The following is a 23,092-nucleotide window of genomic DNA, read 5'->3' as shown; positions in this document are numbered from 1 at the left end:
TTTGTTGGAACGTTTTTTGTTTGCTTGTTTATTGATTTCTCCCACAAGTAAGAGAGACAGAGACAGCACTCCCAAGAGGGTCTTCACACTATGATCCACTCCGACTTTAGCCACCCCACCTCTGGTGTACTCAGGAGATCTCCCGACATGAACTGCGAAGCATCCCATGTGGGTTAGCCCCAGAGAGACTGTGCTTTCTCACTGCAGCACCATCCGGCCCCTCACTAGGGAGCTTTTGATACCGATTATGTGCATACTAGTTATAGGCTTGTTCAGATACTGCAACTTAGCACGCTATCTACCCTGGAGAAAGTTTTGTAGTAATTGAGACAGAAGGTGTATTCTGCTGCAGCTGGGCAGAATGTTCCTTACATCTGGCAGGTCTTAGCCTGTATTGCTGTTCAAGCCCAGTGTTTCCCTACTGATCTTTTGACTGTTCTGTCCATTAGTGAAAGTCAGTATTGAAGTCTCCAACTACTACGCTGCTACTTATTTCTATCTTTAACTCTGTTAATATTTGCTTTATATTTTTAGGGTCTCTAATATGTAGTACATAAATATGTATAATTACTATATATTCCTGGTAGATTTATCCTTTTATCATTTTGTAATTATCTCTTTGTTATTTGTGACAGTTTTTGACGTAATGTCTATTTTGTCTACATGTAGAATCTCTGCTTCCTTTTGGTTACCACTTCTATGGAACAACCTTTTCTCCTTTGGGTTTGTTTTGTTTTAAGAGGTTTTTGCCTTAGGGCACATGCTCTCACTTGAAAGAGACAGAGACAGTGAGAAGGAAAGTGAGAAATCACACCATACCCCCCAGGAGGGATGGCTGTACCACAATCCCTCCTCCTTCATTCCCCTCTCAGGGGATCTTGGCATGCACACACATGTGCCTGGTGTGATTTTCAAGTCACAGGTTCAGGACTTGAAACATGGTTGGTCATGTGGGAGTCCAGTGACATATCACTGTGTCATCTGCTGATTCCTGAAATATCCTTTTTTATCATTTAATTTCTAGCCTATGTGTTCTTAAATCTAAAATGAGTGTCATACCAACAGCCCAAACATTTATACAAGTTCCCTCTGTTTATATAGGGGGAAAAGCATGTTCATACTCACTATAATTAATAAATATTTTACTGGGCATATTAAGTCAGTAAAATAGATCAGAGAAAGAAGGCAAAAGTATAAAAATCGGAAAGGAAGAGATAAACTATTTGTACTGGATAAAACTGTGAGTCTAGGAAACTCAAATTTAATAAGTGAATTTACTAAGTCAGCAGGGTACAAAATTAATTTACAGAAAGTAATAGCTTTTAAAATATATGAGGCTACCTGTAAAGGAAGAAAAAGATTAATTTATATGGGCAACAAAACAGATAAAATACCTAGTAATTAACTTAATAAGAAAAATACAAGACATATATAAAAATAATGGATACTGGAGAACACAAAAGAAATTTTGAGTAATACATGCTATATTTAGATATATTAATTCTCACCATCTTGAAGATAATTTTTCTAGAGTTAATTTAAAATGTTAAAGTGATGTAAGTAGTAAGTTGGTCTGTTAGAATTAGATAAGCTAATTCTAAAATTGATATGGAAAGATAAATAAGCAAAAGTAGCTGGAGAAAAATCTGAAAAGAACTAACAATCTGAGACTAGCCCTGTTTATATTAAAATATGTAATAAAATAATTAAACCCATATATATTGAAATATAAAGTCACAGTATAGGTGCATGTCTAGAACAGTTTAGAACAAAGAAACAGAATTGAAAATCCAGAACTAGACCAAATAACATAGGGAAACTTAGTATTTGATAAAGATGACATCTAAAATGTGTTGAAGGAAGAAAGATAAAAATTATTTAGATAGTTGAGTAGCCATCTGAATCTATACCTCACACCATACACTAGAAAAAAATTTTCAAATAGACTGATGATTTGTACAATAGACAAAATGAATCTTTAAATTACTAAAGACAATGTGACAACATCTTTTTAAACTTTTTAATCTTAGTTATTCCATGAGCAAGAGAGAGACAGAGACATGGCATCCCAAAAAGGGTCCTGCTGCTGAGATTCCCCCAGCCTCCCCCAGCCTGGATCATGGGCAAACGTGCCCAGAGTACTCAGGGAGGTCATGGGTCACAACCTAGCAACCTTCTCCTGTGGGTCTGGTTAATGGAGGCACCGTGTTCTACTGCTGTGCCGCCATGAAGCCCAGCAGGATCTTCATCTTAGAGTGAAAGAGCTTTTCTAAATAAACCTAAAAAATCTACAAACCATAGGGAAAACTTAACAAAACCATATCAGTTAGGGGGTCAGCTGGAGCATGGTGGTTGTGGAAGCTGGATTCCTCATGGTTAACTACGTCGTTCAAGTCCTGGACCAAGAGGTTTGGGAAGCACGTCAGGTGCATTTGTGCATATGTGCCCAAAATCCTGAGAGGAGAACGGAGGAACACTGAGGTGTAGCCATCCCCTACACGTTCTCCTCTCTTTCACGTGCCCTATAGATTTGCACAACTTCCCTGAAAGGTAATGTGGAAATACTGCAATTCCATACACACTTTGACCCATAATCACACTTCTGAGATTTTACTCTGCAGTTATTCTCACATACGTTTAAGAGGAAATATGTAAAAGGTTATTTTGTGGCATTTTCTGTAGTAGCACGTAATCTACAACAATCCAAATGCTAACCCACACAAGACTGGCTAAATAAATTATGATACATCAATACTAAAGACAATAACATATCTGGTTAAATAATAGTAATGAGAAAATTCACTAGTACTCATATGGAGAGATTTCCATGAAATGACGTAAAGTGAAAGAATGCACGATGCCAGATATTATGTCTATTAGGGTATCTTTCTTACAAAAGAGGAGAGACTAAAATTTTTAATTTTCTTCTAATCTGTATTGTGTAGATCCTGAAAGACACACAAGCAAATGCTGATGTTGTTCCTTTGGACAGGGAGGCACAGAGGTAAACCTGCAAATCACAATCGGTAATGAGGGGAAGCTTTCACTTTGCCCCCATCACATATAGAATTCTGAACAGGTCTCATGAAAAATCATAACAGAGGGACCAGCAGTTAGTGTAATGGCCATGTAGTCGACCGCGGTTCGAGTCCCAGACCCGGTGGCTTAAACTCACGCGGGCGCGTGTGTGTGCGTCCCAAGATCCGGAGAGGAGAATGGAGGAGAAGGGTTTGCGGCGTGGCCATCCCCCCTGGGGGGTGATTTCTTGCTTTCTGTCTCTCTGTCTCTCTCTGTCTGTCTGGCGAGCGCACATGTCCAGTAGCAAATAAAACCTCTCAAAAAAAAAAATCATAACAGAAAATACGATGCATGTTTTCTCAGTGAAAACAAAAACGAGCATCGTATAAAGGAAAAATAAAATGACACAACATATCAGATTTTTCAAGCACACTAAGATATTACAGCAATCAATATAAAGGTAAGTGATGGTGAACCTACAATTTGATATTCATCCAATTTACTTCTTGTTTGTAGAAGCAAAAAGCAACACACATTCAAATATTCAGTAAGTATTTAAAAAAATCTAAGAATACTTAAGAGAAAATAATAAAAATAAATACTGGTGAGTGCATTTTCAGTAAGGGAAATAACATTTATAGTTAAGTCTAAATTTACAGATAAATTATCAGCAACTATTTAGAGCAACTAAGTTTATTCACTGGGTTAAATTCCTCTAGGTCTAAAACAAGACTTTTGCATTAGATTGCAAAAAGACACAAAGGCAATGTGGCACAAGGCTACCTATAACTCCTGTAATTTTCAAAAGGTAATGGGAAAGAATAACAGCACTAAGAATGCTTCATTTTACCTTACAGTAAAACGTAGGATTCTCTTCTTCATGGGCTTCTGCATCTGATTCAGATATTTTGTTCGATCCCAATTAATCAATTGTTCCTTCAAAGGAAGGGCTTGGGCTTCAACAGAGGGCGAGAATAGTGCGGAAAGTGCATTGGCAATTCTCCATCCAATATACTTGGAGAAAACTTCTTCTCCTCCATTTGATGAAACTTTTGAACTATATCTAGTGAAAGGATCAGTTGGGTCATTTAACTCAGCCTGTTGATAGAAAAGAAAAAAATACCAGTTGAAATAGAAGCAAATGAGAGGAAATATGAAGTATTAATAAATAAAAGATAAAATATATGTTCATCAATTAATGTTGCTCAATAAAAATTACCTTTATGAGAAGAAAATGTTTTCTAAAAAGATTTTAAAAATCATAACAACAATGTTTGGTGAAATAAATAACTACACATTAATACATCTAGTTCTAAAATTTTGAAAATTTAATTATGCAATCTTTATTTTAAATTTGGTATACTTGGCATACAAGAGTTTCATAAACTTTTATAAAGTGCACTTAATAAGAATAAGCAATCAGTGGAAGCTATGCATGTTTTAATAAATCAGATTTTCATTTTTCTGTGTACACTCTGAATTTTCTTTGAAATCAACAGAACATTTCTTTTTTATTTTTTTAATTTAGCCAAAGGGCACATGCAATCACCAAAGAGACAGAGAGCAAAAAAGCACCCCTCATGAGGTGTGGCCCCGCTGCAATCCCTTCTCCTAGATGTCTCCCCTTTTGGGGGATTTTGGGTATTCACGAAAACACACCAGCATGTTTCTTAAACCTCCAGATCCAGGACTCAAACCACACAGTTGACTGTGTGAGATCCAGCTGCCTTAACCACCATGCCATGGGCTATCCCCAGAACATTTCTAATTTTTTTTTTTTTTTTTGAGAGAGAGAGTTTTGCTATAGGGTGCATGTGCTCACCAGACATACAGAGAGACAGAAAGCGAGAAGTCCCCTCCCCACGGGAGATGGCCATGCTGCAATCCCTTCTCCTCTATTCTCCTCTCGGGATCGTGGGCACATGCGCCCTGCGTGAGTTTTAAGCCACCGGGCCCGGGACTCGAACCACGGTTGACTACATGAGAGTCCAGCGACCTAGCCATTACGCTAACTGTTGGTCTCTCCTCAGAACATTTCTGTAGAACCATTTTTTTTCAGGTGAGAGACAAGGGCTTTGAATTAACTTAAATTGAAGATGCTTTAGGATTTAGATTTTAGATTTAGATTTTGATTAAATTAAATGTTGTAAGAAAAAATTAAAATTTCACAATATTTAAGCAGTCTTTATTCAAGAAAAAGCTACTTACTAAAATTTCCCATTTATGTTTGATAATGTTCATAACTGGCTTTTAATTACTTCTTTTGAAATGGCTCGAGGCATATTTTCTAGTAGTACTAAATGAAGATGTAAGTAAAATGTCATGTGTTATAATTTCTTTTTATGTTCACAATATGTTCATACGAGAGACTCTTTTTCATATAAATAAATTGGATACTGCCTCTTTTTATTTCAACTTTTACATTTTTATTGAATATTATCCATATTCATGCAGTTCATTACCAGTCACTCAGGATCCATTGTAGATGTCTATCAATCCTGTGGTAGAAAATATAAAAATGGAAAATATTTGCTGCATATAAAAATCGAACTCTTTGGGAGTAACCTCTTTAGGATTCCAAGAACAGGCTTGGCCTAATTAAGTTACTGTTGAAAAACTGACTATTGTATTACCTAGACAATATTATAGTGAAAAAAATAAGCACAGCCTCATGACAAAGACTGGGAAGACATGCTCGAACACTAAGAAATTGGCAAAAGACAGGTAAACCAACATAGACAACTATGGAGACCATAGAATGTAGGACGGCTAACAGGAAAATGAAAAAATAAATTTTAAATCATAGAAAAGAGTAACGTAAAAATTATTCAAACTGGTAAGTATATAATATAGCAATCCACTTCTGGGTATATATGCCGAAGGAAATGAAATCAGTATGTCAAAGAAATAACCACATTCCTGTGTTCAATGCAGCAGTATTCACCATGTCCATGATGTGAAATCAACCTATGTGCCCATCGACAGATGAAAACGTGATACACACACACACACACACACACACACACACAAACACCATGGAGTACTATTCAGTCATAAAAAATAAGGGAATCCCATCATTTGCAACATGAATGAACCTATAGAATAGTATAAGTGAAATAAATCAGACACAGAAAGATAAATACCAAATAATCGCAATTGTGTGTGGAATCTAAGAAAGATGATTGCAGAAAGGTATAGAGTAGAATGAACGATTATGAGAGGCTGAGGAATGGATAGGAGTTTGGAGAGAGATTAGTCAAAGGATACAAAATAGTAGTTAGAAAGGACAGACAAGTTAAAGAAGCCTCTTGTACAATAGGGTGAATGCAGTTTTTATAACATGTTATAGTTCATGTAATATATAACAATTTATTGTACTCTTGAAAATGCTTAGGGAGTGGATTTTAAGTGTTCTCACCACAAAAATAATAACCACATGAAGTAATGCATATACTAATTAGCTTAATTTAGCCATTCCATGTTGTTCATGTATTTCAAAACATCATGTACATACTAACTATACACGATTTTGTCAATTAAAAAAATAAAATCTTTTAAAAATAGTGACATCACCAAAGAGGAAAATAACTTTATCACTAGTCCTCAGGGAAATATATTCAATTTTAAACTATCTTTGATATCAATTATCTCTGGATATGGAAGTCAGTATACAATTATGTTTGCATTATTCTCATTTGAGCTGAGTGCCCTGTTTGTTAACCAGATTAAAAACCATGAAAATAGTATCCCATTTGAAAAAAGAAGTTAAGGTGTCTCTGACACTTAGTAGCTATTGTAACCTTGAGGATATTATTTAACATCTCAGAGTCTGCATCTTCATCTGTAAAATGGTAATCTTGATGTTTGTTATGTAATTTTCACTCTGTTTACCTTCTTTGGCTTAAGATTTTTAAATTTTTATTTATTATTATTAACTTTTTAATTTGGCTATAGGCAATGTGTGCTCACCAGAGACAGAAAGAGAGAAAGAGAGAGAGAGAGAGAGAAAGCAAGCAAGCCTCCAGGTCCAGGACTCAAACCGAAGTCGGCCATGTGGGAGTCCAGTGCCTTAACCACCATACCACATGGTGTCCCCGGCTTAAATTTTTATAAGAATGGGTACTTCAAAATCAATAGCAAATAATTTTTAACAAATATATTACAGTGAACTCTTCAATTAGTAAGGTAGTGGTGAATAAACATGAGTAAATGAATGGACCAAAAAATGTCTAATTTCTGGTAAAATACATTGCTACCAAGGGTAATATAACTTGCATTGGATGCTCTTTTCATCATGTTTCACTGGCCTACTCCTCACTTTGTTCCCACCAAGATAGGATGAGCTGAAAATCCAGAGTCCAGCTCGCTGAGCTCATTAGAAGCATTTCCCTTTCTTTTACTAAGGTTCTTAGGCTGAAAACTCAGGTAAATTTCCATCCCCCATTAATGTCCAAGAATTTCAATTTACAGAAATTTAGTCTTAAATATTAGTCAAACATATTTTACCTATCTATTGTTTATTGTTTTTTTAGTAGGGGAAGATAATATGGCCGCTGCAGTTTGAAAGGTCTGAAACCAGATCTAGCTCTTCCACTTAGTAGTTGAGAATGCAAACTCATGAAGCTGAGTGAAATGCTCAAGCCCTTTTTTGTTTTAGGTTTGATCTATCTTAGTTTTCATTTGTGCATGCAGATAATAATCATTACATTTTAGTGTCTTGTGAGAGTTAAATTAGATCACATAACATGATCTGTTTGGCAGATAGTGAGAAGCCCAACAGGTATCATCCCTGTTTAGTTTCCCTGGACAGAGCATTACTTCTATGACCTTCACAGGAGCTCCTACCACCAACCTCAGAAAACTCAAGCCAACTTCTGTCATGCCAAAAAGAACTTGGTTATATCTTTACTTTGACATTATCAAATTTGTAAATAAGATCATGAATATACTTTTATAACATCTTCCTTCTTCTCCTAAAACCTTTACTCTAATATGTTATAGTTCAGAGACAAAAGTAACATCTATGTAGAAATTTAAGTCTATACTTCTGAGAGTACAGTTAAACAAATATTAATTACTCCTTTACAATACAGTTCAAATTCATAAATATACTATTATTTATTTAGGTTGCCAATGAGCATTACCATCTTTTACTATTATTTATATGTTACTAGTTTTTTGTTTGTTTGTTTTTTTAAGGAGGTGCTCCTTATCTGAGACCATTAAAATTTAATTTCTTGTGGGCTAGGAGATGGCATAGTCGTTACATTGCCGGACTCCTACATGGCTGACCATGATTGAATCCTGAACCAGGTGGCTTGAAAATCATGCAAGGTACATGTGCATTCATGCCCAAGATCCAGGGAGAAGGATGGAGAAGGGATTGTGGCATGACCATCCACCTTGGGGGTGGGGGTGATGTCTCACTTTCTCTCTCACTGACTGCCCCTCTCTCTCTCTCTCTCTCTGGTGAGTACATGCATCCTAAGGCAAAAACCTCTTAAAAATCATTGATTTATTCTTTATTAAGAAACGAATGACAGTTTTTGATTATCTATGATAATTTTAATACTTTAGAATTAAACTGGAAAATAGGGTTTTTGAAGACTATTTCTCTCACATACATATATCCTAACTATAGGAAGAAACAAAAGCTCATGCTTTGATTTTACATTGGACATAAAGATGATAAAAACCAGTGTTAATGCAAGTTGGCAGAAAGAAAATTGACAAATCAACACAAGACAAAATTCCCATAAGTTACAATATAATTCCAATTTAAAACAGAACAAAACATACCTCTTCAAAATTACTAATATTCCATCAATATTAGTGAAATATAGCAAATACACCAAAATTTGATCTAATCATATTAAGATATGAGAGAAAAAGGAGAAAGATGTAGATCTACTGCAGCATAGTTTATAGAAAATTCTCTTTTCTTCACTCATTGTCTCCCTCTTTTAAAAATGTCACCACAATCAACATCATACTAAATGGGGGAACAGTGAAAGCCTTTCCTCTTTTAACTGCAACAAGACAAGAATGTCCACTGTCTTCACTCTTATTCAAAACAGTACTAACCGTCTTAGCTAAAGAATTAGATAAGAAAAAACATTAAGGGAATCCAAATTGGAAAGAAGGAATCAAACTGTCACTGTTTGAAGAGGATATGACCATATTTGCAGAAAAACCTAAACAAAAACAAACAAAATTACTCAGAACTGATAAATGAACTCAGCAAAGTTGCAGGAACTTCAGTAGTAATCTTGTACATCAACTGGCTGAAAAAATCCCAAGAAAGCAATCTCATTTACAATAACTCTAAAAAAACCTTATGAATAAACATAACCAAGAAGATAAAATATCTCTATAACAAAACTATAAAACATTGATACAAAAATAGAAGGATATTCCATGTTAATGAATTAAAATAGTTAATATTGTTAAAATATCTATACTACCCAAATAATCTACAGATTCAGTGCAATTCCTATCAAAATATCAATCACATTCTTTTTTTTTTTTTTGAGAGGTTTTCACTATAGGGCGCGTGCGCTCGCCAGACAGACAGAGAGAGACATAGAGACAGAAAGCGAGAAATCACCCCCCAGGGGGGATAGTCAGGCCGCAATCCCTTCTCCTCTATTCTCCTCTCAGGATCTTGGGCACGCATGCACACGCGCCTGGCAAATCACATTTTCATAAAAATAGGAAAAAAAAGTTTTTGTAGAATCTCAAAAGACCCCAAAGAAACAACGTAATGAGTGTAAATTAACAAAACTGGAAATATTACACTGTCTGATTTCAAAATATACTACAAAGCTACAGCATGATACTGGCATGAAAACAGACACACAAATCAATGAAACAGAATAGAGAACCCAGTCATAAATCCACATACATAAAACCAACTGATTTTTGACAAAAGTGCCAAAAATATTAATTGGTAAAAGGACAGTCTCTTCAATAGATGATGCTAAAAAAATTGAATCACTATACAAAAGAAAGAAACTAGACCCCTATTTCTCCACATTTACAAACATTACCTCAAAATGGACTAAAGACTCAAATATAAGACTCCAAACTATAAAAGTACTGGAATAAAACAGAGAAAATATGCCAGGACATTGCTGAAGTAAAAGTACTGGAATAAAACAGAGAAAATATGACAGGACATTTTTGAAGAAAAAAAAAAAATAGATATCAAAAGCCGAGGCAACAAAAGTAAAACTAGACAAATTAGATTACATCAAACTGGAAAACTCCTGCATAGTGAAGGAAACAATTAACAGAGTAAAGAGAGAACCTATAGAATGGGAGAAAACATCTGCAAGCTATACATTAGACAAGGGAATAATCACCAGAAATACAAAGGAACTCAATTAACTTTCCAGCAAATAATAATAATTATCTGACTAAACAAGGACAATGGATCAAAATAGACAGTTCTCAAGAAGAAGATATACAAATGGCCAAGAAGCATATGAAAAAGTACTCAATATTACTAAGCATCAGGGAAATGCAAATCAAAACTACGATGAGAAAACACTTCAGCTCAGTTACAGTGGCTATTATCAAAATAAATGAATACTGACAAGTGTTGGCCAGAATGAAGAGAAAGAACTCTTGGTCACTATTTTTGGACAGTAAAAGAGAGTGTGGCAGTGTCTCATAAAACTATAAATATAACTACTTAGTGATGCAATAATCTTATAATTAACAATCCTACTTAAAAAGAAAAAAATGTCAAATTGCTTAAGATATATCTGCATTTCCATGTTTATCGTAAACTATTCACAATAGTTAAGATACGCAATCAGCTTAAATGTTCATTGATGTATGGATGGATAAAGAAAATGTCATAATATATACACAGTGGAGTATTATCCAGCCGTAAAAAGGATACTATCCTGGAGCCAGCCGGTAGTGGTTAAGGTGCTGGACTCCCATGTGGTTAGTCATGGTTTTAGTCCTAGACCTGGTGACTTGAAACTCACACTGGGTATGAGTGCATGCATGCCCAAAGTCCTGAGCAGAGATTGGAGGAGAAGGGATTGCGGACCGGCCACCAGTCTAGGGGGTGATTTCTCACTTTCTCTGTCTCTGTTTCTGTCTCTCTGGCAAATGCATGCACCCTATAGCAAAAAATGTCTGTGAAAAAAGGTTGAAATCCTGTCATTTGCAGCAGTATGGATAAGCCTTAAAGAAATTTCACTAAGTAAAATAATCCAAGCAATGGAAAACAAATACTGCATGATCTCTCAGTCATATTAGAAAGTCAAAGGAAATAATTATATAAAAGTGGAGAGTGGAATTGGTGATATTATAATTGGGGAAAGTAAGGGAAAAAGGGAAGATAGAGAGAACTTGGTTAACAGATACAAAATAGAAGTAAGCTAAGAGGTTGAGTGTTACAGGGTTAAAGAATAGTAGAGTAATTATAGGTAATAACAGTATGATATGTATAATTCAAAATAGAAGAATCTCCATGGTTCACAACACAAGGTAGTGATCAATGCTAGAGACGTTGGATATTTTATTGCTTTGATCATTGCACACTTTACGCATGAACTGAAAAATTACACTCTATCCCATAAATATGCAGAAATATGTCAATTAAAAACTATTTTTTAAAAAGAGGGAAATTGTGTCTTCATCTTTTCTCAAATATTCTTAGACTTGGGAATTTTTAACTTGTTTTTATTAAAGATACTTTTATTAAACATCGAATTTTAAGTCTCAAAATATTATTACTTATAAGAATTATAAAATTTCACAAAAGAGAGTGGCATGCATAATTTCTTGCTACTAAAATTGTGGTTCTTTTGACCATAATTACTGTCATTATCCAGTAGTATGCTGTAGATGCAAAATCTCAGCCCCTACTCTGTGTGCGAATGAAAGTTTAAGAAGTACTCACATAGTACATTAAGGAAAGGAGTGAATGGGAATGTCCATTTTCCTGCTTTCTAGTGTTTGCTCTTATACAGGTTACTTAACCTCTCAGAGGACATTTCCTTATTGCTGAAATATGATAACAACATTCCCCTTCATGACGTTGTCGTGAAGGTTAGACAACAACAACAACAAAATTGAGTATGTTTCCTGGCACAATATCTGACACACTAAAATTATTCAGTAAGAGTTAATATCTTGTTCATATTTCATTTTGGAGAGAACATGCCACAGTGAAATGGCAGTCTCTGGGTAAGCTCACTCACAGTGCATCCACCACAGGCACTTAGTGTTTCCGGTTTAGACACAGATCCCCACCCAATGGTAGCAGTAGGAGAACTATGGGCTTAAACATATGTAAAATATCCAGTGCTATAGAAACGCTCTACAAGTATTATCTTTGTTTTCTTAAAACAGTGTATCTGGGAGCCAGCAGGAGGCATAGTGGTTATGGCACTGGTCTCCCAGGGAGCTGACCACAGTTCCAGCCCTGGATCCAGTGGCTTGAAACATGCTAGGCACATCTGCGTGCCTGCCCAAAATCCTGAGAAGAGAATGGAGGAAAAGGGATTGTGATGTGGCTATCCTCCTTGGGGGTGATTTCTTGCTTTCTGTCTCTCTGTCTCTCTCTGCCTCTCCAGTGAGTGCATGTGCTCTAAAGCAAAAATCTCTCTCAAAATAAACAATGTTTCCGATACATCATGCACATTCTGCTGATAAGTATTTAAGGTACTGTACTCATCTAGTAATGAATGTCCCTTCTCCATACTCAGAGTTTCCAATTATGAAAAAAATAAATAAAAAATAAAAAAGCCATATGTGGAGGAGGAGAGAAATAAGCACTGAGAAAATAGGGACCAATAGTGTTGTTTGTTCTGTTTCACTTCTCTACAGGGTCCATTATGAGTATGAAAATATCATTAACAACAAAAACAAATTTTCTTTTAAAGATCTCACCATGAAATGTGAAGCACAAAGTGCTTTACCTGATGAGTCGGGGTACTCTGAATAAAGTCACATACTCATTTGAGCTGTACATATTTCTCTTTGATGTTTTAGGTCATAGACCAGATGGCAGAAGGCATTTATACATGATGACTTTTCCTAGATGTGCCGACATATGCTGCTGAATTGCCTATACAGGAAAACCTTGCTCATTGCAAGTCTCCCTGGAAGTATTTCAAACAAAGCACACCAATTAACATTTGTTTATTATGCCACTGTGAGTATATGACAGTTTTTGATTTCTTTCCCAAGTACTCAGGCAACAGTTGGGTTTATATTGAATTTGTCACATGAAGGACTCATGTTTAGGAATCTATTCAGAACTGTTTTTCATTTCAAATATGCTTATTAAGTGCCTCACCTCTCTTCCAACCTCCACTAAGCATCAAATTTTATGAACAGATATAACAAAAATTATAGATGATAGAATGTTATTATGAGTTTTAAAAGCCATACAAGACATAAGAGTAGACAACACAGTTAGGAATGGATTTCCTAGTATTTTAGATACATGGATTATTAAATACAAGATTGTATTCATTAAATTTAATAGTTTATTATATAAATTACATATCTATTTTAAAAGTGTAAAAACAGAAAATTAAATTTTTATTTAATTTCATAAACATTCAATTATGTTTACTCCTTAGGAAGTAACTCCTTTCCACTTACAATGTACAGTAGTTTATAATTAAAGCTATTTTCCACTTTGTGTAGGTAATATGACTATTACCTTACGTGAGAAACAATTTGGAAAGCAAGAAATTTGGAAAGATAAAAACGAACAGAAATTGCTCTATAAATATAAACTTTATAATAAATAAGGCTGTAGTGCATATTTTATTTTTGATGAAGATATTATAAAAACAAACCTTCACTGTATGGGTGTTTTGGATGTGTCCTATTTACATGCAGTAGTGATAGAGACTCCTAGGACTAGCAGAGTTTTCAATCACTTGTGGAAAAAAAAATCTTCAGTAGGGCAAGCAGGTGGCATGGTGGTTAAGGTGCTTGATCCCACATGGCCAACTCTGTGGTTCAAGTCACAGACCTGGTGACCTGGTTGCATGTGGGAGTGTGTTGAAAATCCTGAGAGAACAATGGAAGAGAAGGGATTGCAGTATGGCTATCTCCCCTGTGGGGTGATTTCTCACTTTCTTTCTTTCTGTGTTTCTTTCTCTCTCTGTTTCTAGTGTGTGAACACACACTCCCTATGGAAAAATTCTAAAAGGAAAAACTTCAGCTGGTTTGTATCATAGAACTCATTGTCCAAAGAGGCATCATACACAATAGTGTAAGTTGGTTCAACATTTGAAGAGTTCATTGCAAAGAAATTTTCAGAACTTACAAAAATATCAATTTATAATGCCAAGGTACTCCCAAAAATCAAGTAGACAAAATACAAAGGAAACTACATCTAGACATACCCTGTTAAAATTTATAAAATCCCAATACAAGTAGAAATTTTAAAAGCAGGTAGAGAAAACACATTAATTAAAATAAACAATTATTCCTCTCTCCCAACCCAGGAGAGGCAAGAGAGCAGGACATCAGAAGACATCTTGATGGCTCCTGAGGACAGTGATTTCAGGGGAATAGGAGAAATAAATATTTCCCACTGAGAATTCAGCCTCCAGCCCACAAATTCGCGTGGTAGGCAGACTTTCAAGCCTCCTGTCTCTGTCTCTATCTTTGTCTCTCTCTACCTCTGTCTCTGTCTACTCACTTTTTTGTAATTTTTTCTTTTTAAAATTTGTTAAGGCAAAGCAGTTTCTAGGCTTTCAGCCCCTCCTTTCCCTTTATCTTGTTAATTTCTAATTTCTGCTTTTTAAAAAAAATAATTTTTTTAGTTTTTTTTTTTCATCCCTTTTTTCTCTGTTTCTTGGTTGTTTTTGTTGCTGTTGTTTCTGTTTCTCTGTTTTCTTTTCTGCATGCTCCTGGATGCTCAGATTGAACTTCAAGTTTGGGAAGAAACGCACCACCCATCAGATGACTAGAAATCACCGCAGGGCCACAAGAAGTATGAGAAAGCAAGAAAATACCTCTCCTCCAAGGGAAAAGAATAACTCCTCTTCATCCACAGACAGTTCAATGGAAACCATGGAAATGTCTGATAAAGAATTTAAGACATTCATTATGGTGAAACTAACAGAGATGAAAGAGAAGAGAAACGATGAACTGCAGAAGAGAAAGGAGAAAGGAGCTGACAAGTTCCAGAAGGTGAGGAAATTCTTGCAAGTTCTAAAAGAGGAATTACACACTTAATAAAAGAATCAAATGGAACTGTTAGAGATGAAGGCTTTAATACAGGAAGTCAAAATCTCCCTTGAAAGTATTAAAAGCAGAATAGATCATACAGAAAATAGAATATCAGACATAGAAGAGAAAATTGCTGGTCTAAAAAAATACACCATGAAGACTGAAAACATTGTCCCAAATTTTAAGAATAAAATATGAGAAGTACTAGATACCATCAAATGTCCAAACATCTGGAAAATTGGCATCTCAGAAGGCAAAGAGACTCATAAGGACATTGATAATCTATTCCATGAAATCCTGCAAGAAAACTTTCCAAACCTAGAGAGGCATTCAAAGATCCAGCCCCAAGAAATACAAAGGATGCCAAATAGAATCAATCCAAGAAGATCTTCTCCAAGACACATTATAGCCAGACTGACCAAAACCATAGACAAAGACAAGATACTAAGATTGGCAAGAGAGAAACGGCAAGTTACCTCCAAAGGATATCCCATCAGGCTAACAGCAGACCTCTCTCTCATAGGAAACAATGCGAGTGAGGAAAGAATGGAAAAATATATTCAAAGTGTTAAGGGAAAAGTAATTTCAATTGAGAATACTGTACCCGGCAAGATTATCCTTCTTATGGGAAGAAAAGACAAGAACATTCTCAGATAAACAAAACCTGAAAGAATTTACCAGCACCAGACCAGATCTCCAAGGAGTTCTCAAGGGAGTGCTATATCAGGAAAATTAAATGCAGACAAACAGAAATAAGAGGTCAAAAACTAAGAAAATGGCCAAATTAATCGTATTCAGCAGTTTCAACAAATCTCCCTGAGAATTCCCTTTGCTCTTAAGGTTTAAAAAAAAAAAAGTGTATTTCCATATTACAGTATACTTTTTTATCTATAAGTTCTGACTTGGTAAACCAGCCTGGATATCTATTATAACAAATATTGTACAGTAGCTGTAACAAATAGCGAGGGATGAAGATAGAGTCTTGGATCCTGCACTGCCAATATAAATTTTACCAGATATTTCTCTCTCTCTGCCCTAGCAAGACATATAAAACCTTTTTGTTTGTGGATGAAAATGTAAAGTGGAGCTGCAGATCACTCTAGACAGTCAAGAAATAAAGCTCTTGGGACCAGCAGTTAGCGTAATGGCTATGTCGCTGGACTCCCACGTAGTCGACCGTGGTTCGGGGCCCAAACCTGGTAGCTTAAAATTCACACCAGGCGCGTGTGCGTGTGTGCCCAAGATCCCAAGAGGAGAATGGAGGAGAAAGGATTGCGGCATGACCATCCCCCCTGGGGGGCGATTTCTCGCTTTCTTTCTCTATGTCTCTCTCTGTCTGTCTGGCGAGCTCACGTGCCTAATAGTGAAAATCTCTCCCCCCCTCAAAAAAAAAGAAATAGAGGTAATATATATATAATGTATTATAATTATATATATATGAAACTAGAAATGAAAAATTATTGATGATAACATGGATGATTAAGCCACTATGCAGTATAGTGTGCATGGGAAGTCACATTTCATGTGCTGTGACAACGCATAGGGAATGAATGTAAATTAATTAAGTTAAAACAAAAGTTTCAGAAAAAAAAACCTAAAACATTTTTTCTTGAAATTAAAAAAATGTATTAAAAATACCTATTTGATGACTGCAGTAAGCTATATAGCCCCAGCTAGGTACTACTTCATAGTATGTTCATTCTACTCACTGAGGTTTATGCCTAGAGTCAGACTTGTGTTCATAGATAAGTATATTTCAGTTGTGCTTGCTATTCAAAATATTTAGGTTAATTAAGATCTTTAGTGAATCAATAAAATGGCAGGGGGAATGCATAGAAAGCAACCATAGATACCAGAGACAATGTGGGAGGAGGGTGGGAGATAGCAGAGGGTGAGAGAAGACAGGGAATCAAGGATGGGAAAAAAGCAAAATATACAGGAAACAAGAAATGGGAAATTATTTGTTGATAACACGTATGCTGATGTGCTTAATTGAACCAATATACAGTGTACTCTGGATGGAAAATCTCTTTTTGTATGCTGTAATGATGTACAGTGAATGAATGTAAATAAATAAATTTAAAGAAAAAATAAATAGAAAGAAAAAATAAATAATTGGGTTAACAACAGAAATTTATGCAGAAATTAGCAAAACCAAAAGATAGGTTTACATTTATAAATATGTCAACCTAATATGTAACAATATATCTTTTCCCAAAGGCAAAATGAACACATTTTCTGCAAAACAAAAGTGATAAATTTTACTACTTGGTAACCTGCACTATTTTTTTCCAAATATTAAATTAGGTTTGAAAGACACAAGGAAATTAATCCCAGATATTAGCAAAAAGAAATGAAAAATGCAAAAAAGGAATGGAGAATAAGGTAATGACAGAGTATGTTTTATTTCTCCAATAATTTTGAAAGTAGTGAAAATATATTTAGAATGAAAATGAATAAAACAATAAATGTTATCAGGTTCTAGGGCTTTCAGGTACATAGAAGAAAATAAGAATTTATGGCGTAGTGGCTAAGAAAACTGGATCCCACATGGTCTACTGGTTTGAGTCCTGGACCTGGCAGTTTAAAAAACATACCAGGTGCACCTGCATACCTGCTCAAAATCCCTCCAAACGTAGTAGAAATTTAGAAGGGATATGGTATAAACATTCACCATGGAAGGTCTCCACTCAATCTCTCTAGCAAGCACACACACCCTCAGGCAAATTAAAATAATAATAATAATAATAATGTAGTTTAAACTGTAATAACTTCATGAGACATGTTACAACCCCGAGAATAGTCACATGCATTTCATGTAATTAATTATTTACATACTAGTAGAGAATAAAATGCAATGAAAATAAATTTTTAATTCATTATGCAAAAATCAGGTAAGAAAAATGGCCTAGATAACATTAAACAGAAAATATATCTATCCAAATACATCAGGAGGTGCATTAAACATAAATGTACTTAGTACTCAAAGTAAAAGGTGAAGACTGTCTTTTAACTATGATGATTTAAAATGTTACATGCAGGAGCCAGTAAATGACATAGTGGTTAAGGTGCCGAATTCCCAGATGGCCACCTGGCATTCAACTCCTGGACCTGGTGACCTGAAAATAACACCAAATGCATGTGAGTGTGTGCCCAAAATCCTGAGAGGAGAATGGAGGAGTAGGGATTGTAGCATGGCCATCCCCCTGGGAGATGATTTCTCACTTTCCCTCTCTCTGTCTCCCTCCTGCTAGTGCATATGCCCTTTGAAAAAAACCTAAAGCAATAATAACAATAATAATAATAATTATGCTCAGGCAAGCTCCAGTGGCACAATTGGTAGGGTAGTGGTATGCAGGGTGGGGCCATGGGTGAGACCTAGGTTCTAATCCTGGATTCACCTAAACATACTGAGCATGGAATCCTGGCTAACGGGGAGGCTGTCAGGAAAATTCACAACATAGAGAGACCCTATCAAAAATTATCTCTTTATCTTTCTCTGTCCCTCTCATTAAAAAATTAAATATGCTTAAAAGAAGCATCCCTTACATAAAATTTTAAATAAAACTTAAAAAGTAAAAAAAGGATGGAAAAATACATATACCTACAGTAATATCAAAGAGTATACACTAATACAAGAAGCAGTAGTAGAAATAAAAAGAAAATGTTAGTAATAATAAGGGCTTAAGCTACTAAGAAAATAGAAATTTTAAATCTTTATACCCTGAATGTGTTCTCCAAATACATAACTTATTATAAACAGTAATTAAGATAAATTAATTTATAAATTAAGTCATTTATAACTATGACTGCAAACAGTGGGGAAATGACTCTTTTTAATGATGGTGCTATATCAATTGAATCATTACAAAGAAAGAATTTATATAGACTTTATTTCACATATTCCTCAAAAAAAAAAAAAAAACTCCAGATAGATTATAAATCTAACCCTAATTCAAGCAGGTAAAACAGAATATCTGTGTGACCATGGAGTAGAAAAATATTTCTTAAATAGTACACACAAAAAACACTAATAATAATAGATAAATTTGATAAAAACAGATATTATCATTTAAAATGTCTATTCATGAACTAACATGATGAATAGAGTGCAAAAACAATTAAAAAGTAGAATATATTTGAAACCATCGAAGAGGTAACATGTAGTATACATAGAAATTTACACAAATTAGCAAGAATAAAAACAAATTAAAAAATGGGAAAATGGGCAAGGCAGGAGCCCAGCAGCGACATAACGACCCACATGAAAAAGCCGTGGACTCATGTGCTGGGACTTCCCTGAGCACCCTGTCACATGCAGTGTGCCTATGATCTAGGCCAGCTGGGACCAGGAATGAGTCATGGCATGGGGACACAGTGTGTGTGTGTGTGGGGGGGGGACAGTGCCTGTCCAACCTAAGAAGAAATGAATCTGCTTTTTATGAATGAGTCAAAATTTCTAACAGGCATTTCATATAAGAAAATATCAAAAAGGCCAATAAACAAAAAGATAACTGCACCTCATTAACCATAGGTAAATGGACTTTAAAACCCCAATGAAGTCCTATTATACACCCACCAGAATGCCTAAAAGAGGCAAATTTTAAGTACAATCTGAGGTCCCCTAACGATGGGAATACATTCTGAGAAATGTGCCTCCTTGGTCTTCCTCGTGATATGAGAACATTGTAGAGTGCTATGGCGCGCCTGGGCGAAGTGGTGTAGCCTATTGCTCCTAGGTAACAAACCCATACAGCACATCACACGTGGAGCCACGGGCATTTGGAACACACTGGGGAGGGTCTGCATCTGAACGTATCTGCGTATGGGAGAGGTCCAGCACAGCAGAGCTCATACCAGGAGTGGAGCTCACAGGACTGGGAGTGAGTGCTGAGCGGTGGTGAACGTGAAGGCCTAGGATGCTGCTGTACACTGTGGGAGACTTTATAAACACCTCCACACCAGGGCTCACTGGAACGTCACAAAACCAAACAGCGAGAGCTTAAACCAAGCACACAAGAAAACGATATGATCAAGAGACCCAGTAAACAGGGGACATTTGTACCAGAGTACACTGCTTTATGGTAAATTTATTTTTTTTTAATTTTTTTATTTTTATTTATTTATTTATTTATTTATTTATTTAGTGGGAGAGGTTTTCGCTACAGGGTGCATGCGCTCGCCAGACAGACAGAGAGAGACATAGAGATATCACCCCCCAGAGGGGATGGTCACACCGCAATCCCTTCTCCTCCATTCTCCTCTTAGGATCTTGGGCACACACGCACATGCGCCCGGTGTGAGTTTTAAGCCACCGGGTCCGGGACGCGAACCGCAGTCAACTACGTGGGAATCCAGCGACATGGCCATTATGCTAACTGCTGGTTCCCTGGTAAATTTATTTTTGTGATTAGGAGCTGTGATTAGGAGACTGTAAAATCATGATAAAAAGTACAAAACGGGCCCAGTCATGGCAGTGCATGTGTAGATGTTGCTGCTCAGCAGCTGAAACCCCACAGGAGGCCTGGGTTCCATTCCTGGCCCCCTTAAGTCTAGTGCTATGACACACACGTAGTCCCAGCCATTCAAGAGCCTGAAGCAGGTAGATGACAACCTAGTGAGATCTTGTCTAAAAAAAGTATAGCATTGGGACCAGCAGTTAGCATAATGGCTATGTCTCTGAACTCTCATGTAGTTGACCGCAGTTTGAGTCCCGGACTCAGTGGCTTAAACTCATGCTGGGCGCATGTGCATGTGTGCCCAAGATCCCGAGAGGAGAATGGAGGAGAAGGGATTGCGGCATGGCCATGCACCCTGGGGGTGATTTCTTGCTTTCTGTCTCTCTCTGTCTTTCTGGCGAGAGAGTGTGCACTATAGCAAAAAAAAAAAAAAAAAAGTACAATGTATGACAAAATAAAATGTTAAAACAAAACAAAAACCAGATATAAGTAAACGAGGAAACAAAACAAGACCAACACCAAAAACACAGTGAGAATATGTCAAAGGTAACGAGGAACCAGTTGAAAATGTTTCCAATGGCCAAAGCTGGAATAATCTGAGCAACAACAAAAGTAGTGTTTGACAGCCATTAAACAAAGAAATTAGTTCCAGCCCATGGCTGGTGGTTAAGGTGGCTGATCTTACATGGCTGACTATGTGGTTTGAGTCCCAGACCTGGTGGCATGAGAAATATGCTGGGTACCTGTGCATGTGTGTCCAAAATTCTGAAAGGAGAGAGAAACTGAAGAGAAAGGGTTGGGGTGTGATCATCCCTTATGGGGTTGCTTTCTCTTTCACTCTCTCACTTCCTTCTCCCTCTTCCTCCAATAGGTGCATGCACCCTTTGGCAAAAATTTAAAGAAAAAAAAAGAAAGCAGTTATATCCAGAGTTTATAAATATCTCCTTATACTCAGCATAATAAACAACCCAAAAGAAAAAAATATTAAAAAAAAGTTTGATGGTGGGCCTCTGTGGCATAATCGCTAAGTATTGATTGTGCAGCTGAAAGTCACATATGCCAACTGCAGTTCAATTCCCAGCCCATTTGTCCTGAGAACACATTGGGGGGTACATGTGCATGTGCCCAGGATCCTGGAAAGCTGGAGAACTGAAAGAAAAAGATGCAGCATGACCAACCCAGGTGGAGAGTTCTCTTTCTTGCTCTCTCTCATATGTGTCATGTTCTATCATGAATCTTTTTTATTTTTATAAATTTTAACTTGAGTTGGAAATTCACAAAAGAAAAAATCCAAATGGTGAATAAAAAGTGAGAACTCGACCATACTTTATTAAAGAGAAGAAGCAAAATGAAACCACAAGGTAATCATGGTATCTCAACACGAGTGGGGTCCAGCAATTTATGCCAAGGCCAGTTCTATACCAGGTGAGCTGTACGCCATCTTGCTCCAGCCAGTGAATCTGAAAAATAAGTCCATCTCTTCATGTCCTCTCATAGTTCCAGAGCTAGTTATAACTTTAGCCACCCATTGTTTTGTGTTCACCTATTGTTTTTTAAACACCTTACAGAGTGTCATATATACACTAGCAGAATAAAATGTAGATGAGGAATCCAAAGATAGAATGATAAGAAAATAAAGTGAAGTCAGAAGCAGAAGTTATTACATCAAATTTATATAGTAATTAATGTTTGTATCTCATCTTCTCCTACATTTTCTAGAAGTAACCTGAGCATTTAGTATAGTGGAAAACTCACTGGTCAGAAGGTTTGGAATCAATAGCTACAGAATTAGCAGATGTTTTGAATTCAGTACTACTGCTAGGTACCTACATATGGTCAGACAAGTCACGTTACTTTGCAAAAAAATCTAACTGTTGTGGTTTCCTCATTTGTAAAATTAAAAGCATAATAATATAAACATGTGGAGCCTTCAAAAAAATCATGGGAAATGGAATTAAAGTATCAGTTTAGTTTAATATGAAAAAATGTGTGGGGTTAGCAGATGGTGTGGTAGACCACATGTAATTAGTTAAGACATGGCTGATCACAGTTGGCGTCCTGGACACTAGCTTGGATATCATGCTGGGTACGTGTGTGTACATGCCCAAAATTCTGAGATGAAAACGGAGGCAAAGGGATTGTGGTGTGGCCATCTCCCCAGGGGGATCTCACATTCCATTTCTCTGTCTCTCTCCAGTTAGTGCACATACCCTAGGGCAAAAACTTAAATTTAGAAAAAAATGAGTTCCATGCATAGTTTCTCATAATGTACATTTCCCATGAACATTTTGAAGGCCCTTCACACATCTTATGATTTCATAAGAATTAAATAATTAATACATATAAAATGCTTACTATTAGGTCATCGGGAAAGTCATGATGTATTTTCCTAT

The 23,092-nt window shown here is 36.1% G+C and overlaps 1 protein-coding gene across 4 annotated transcripts in view; it reads right to left on the bottom strand.

The window, feature by feature from the left end:
- TMEM232 (transmembrane protein 232) overlaps nucleotides 1–23,092 on the bottom strand; it is a 315,887-nt gene that overhangs the window by 119,944 nt on the left and 172,851 nt on the right. For all 4 annotated transcript variants that reach the window (XM_014592682.2, XM_027765405.1, XM_006161109.1 and 1 more), the window contains one exon: nucleotides 3,869–4,116. In XM_014592682.2, coding sequence (XP_014448168.1) covers nucleotides 3,869–4,116 — 248 coding nt within the window. The remainder of the gene's footprint in view (nucleotides 1–3,868; nucleotides 4,117–23,092) is intronic.

The sequence above is a fragment of the Tupaia chinensis genome, unplaced genomic scaffold (genome assembly GCF_000334495.1).
Source record: "Tupaia chinensis unplaced genomic scaffold, TupChi_1.0 Scaffold138235_1, whole genome shotgun sequence".
NCBI classification, from domain to species: Eukaryota; Metazoa; Chordata; class Mammalia; order Scandentia; family Tupaiidae; genus Tupaia; species Tupaia belangeri.
The sequence above is the reverse complement of the archived record's forward strand: the minus strand, read 5'-3'. Positions and strand labels throughout refer to the sequence as shown.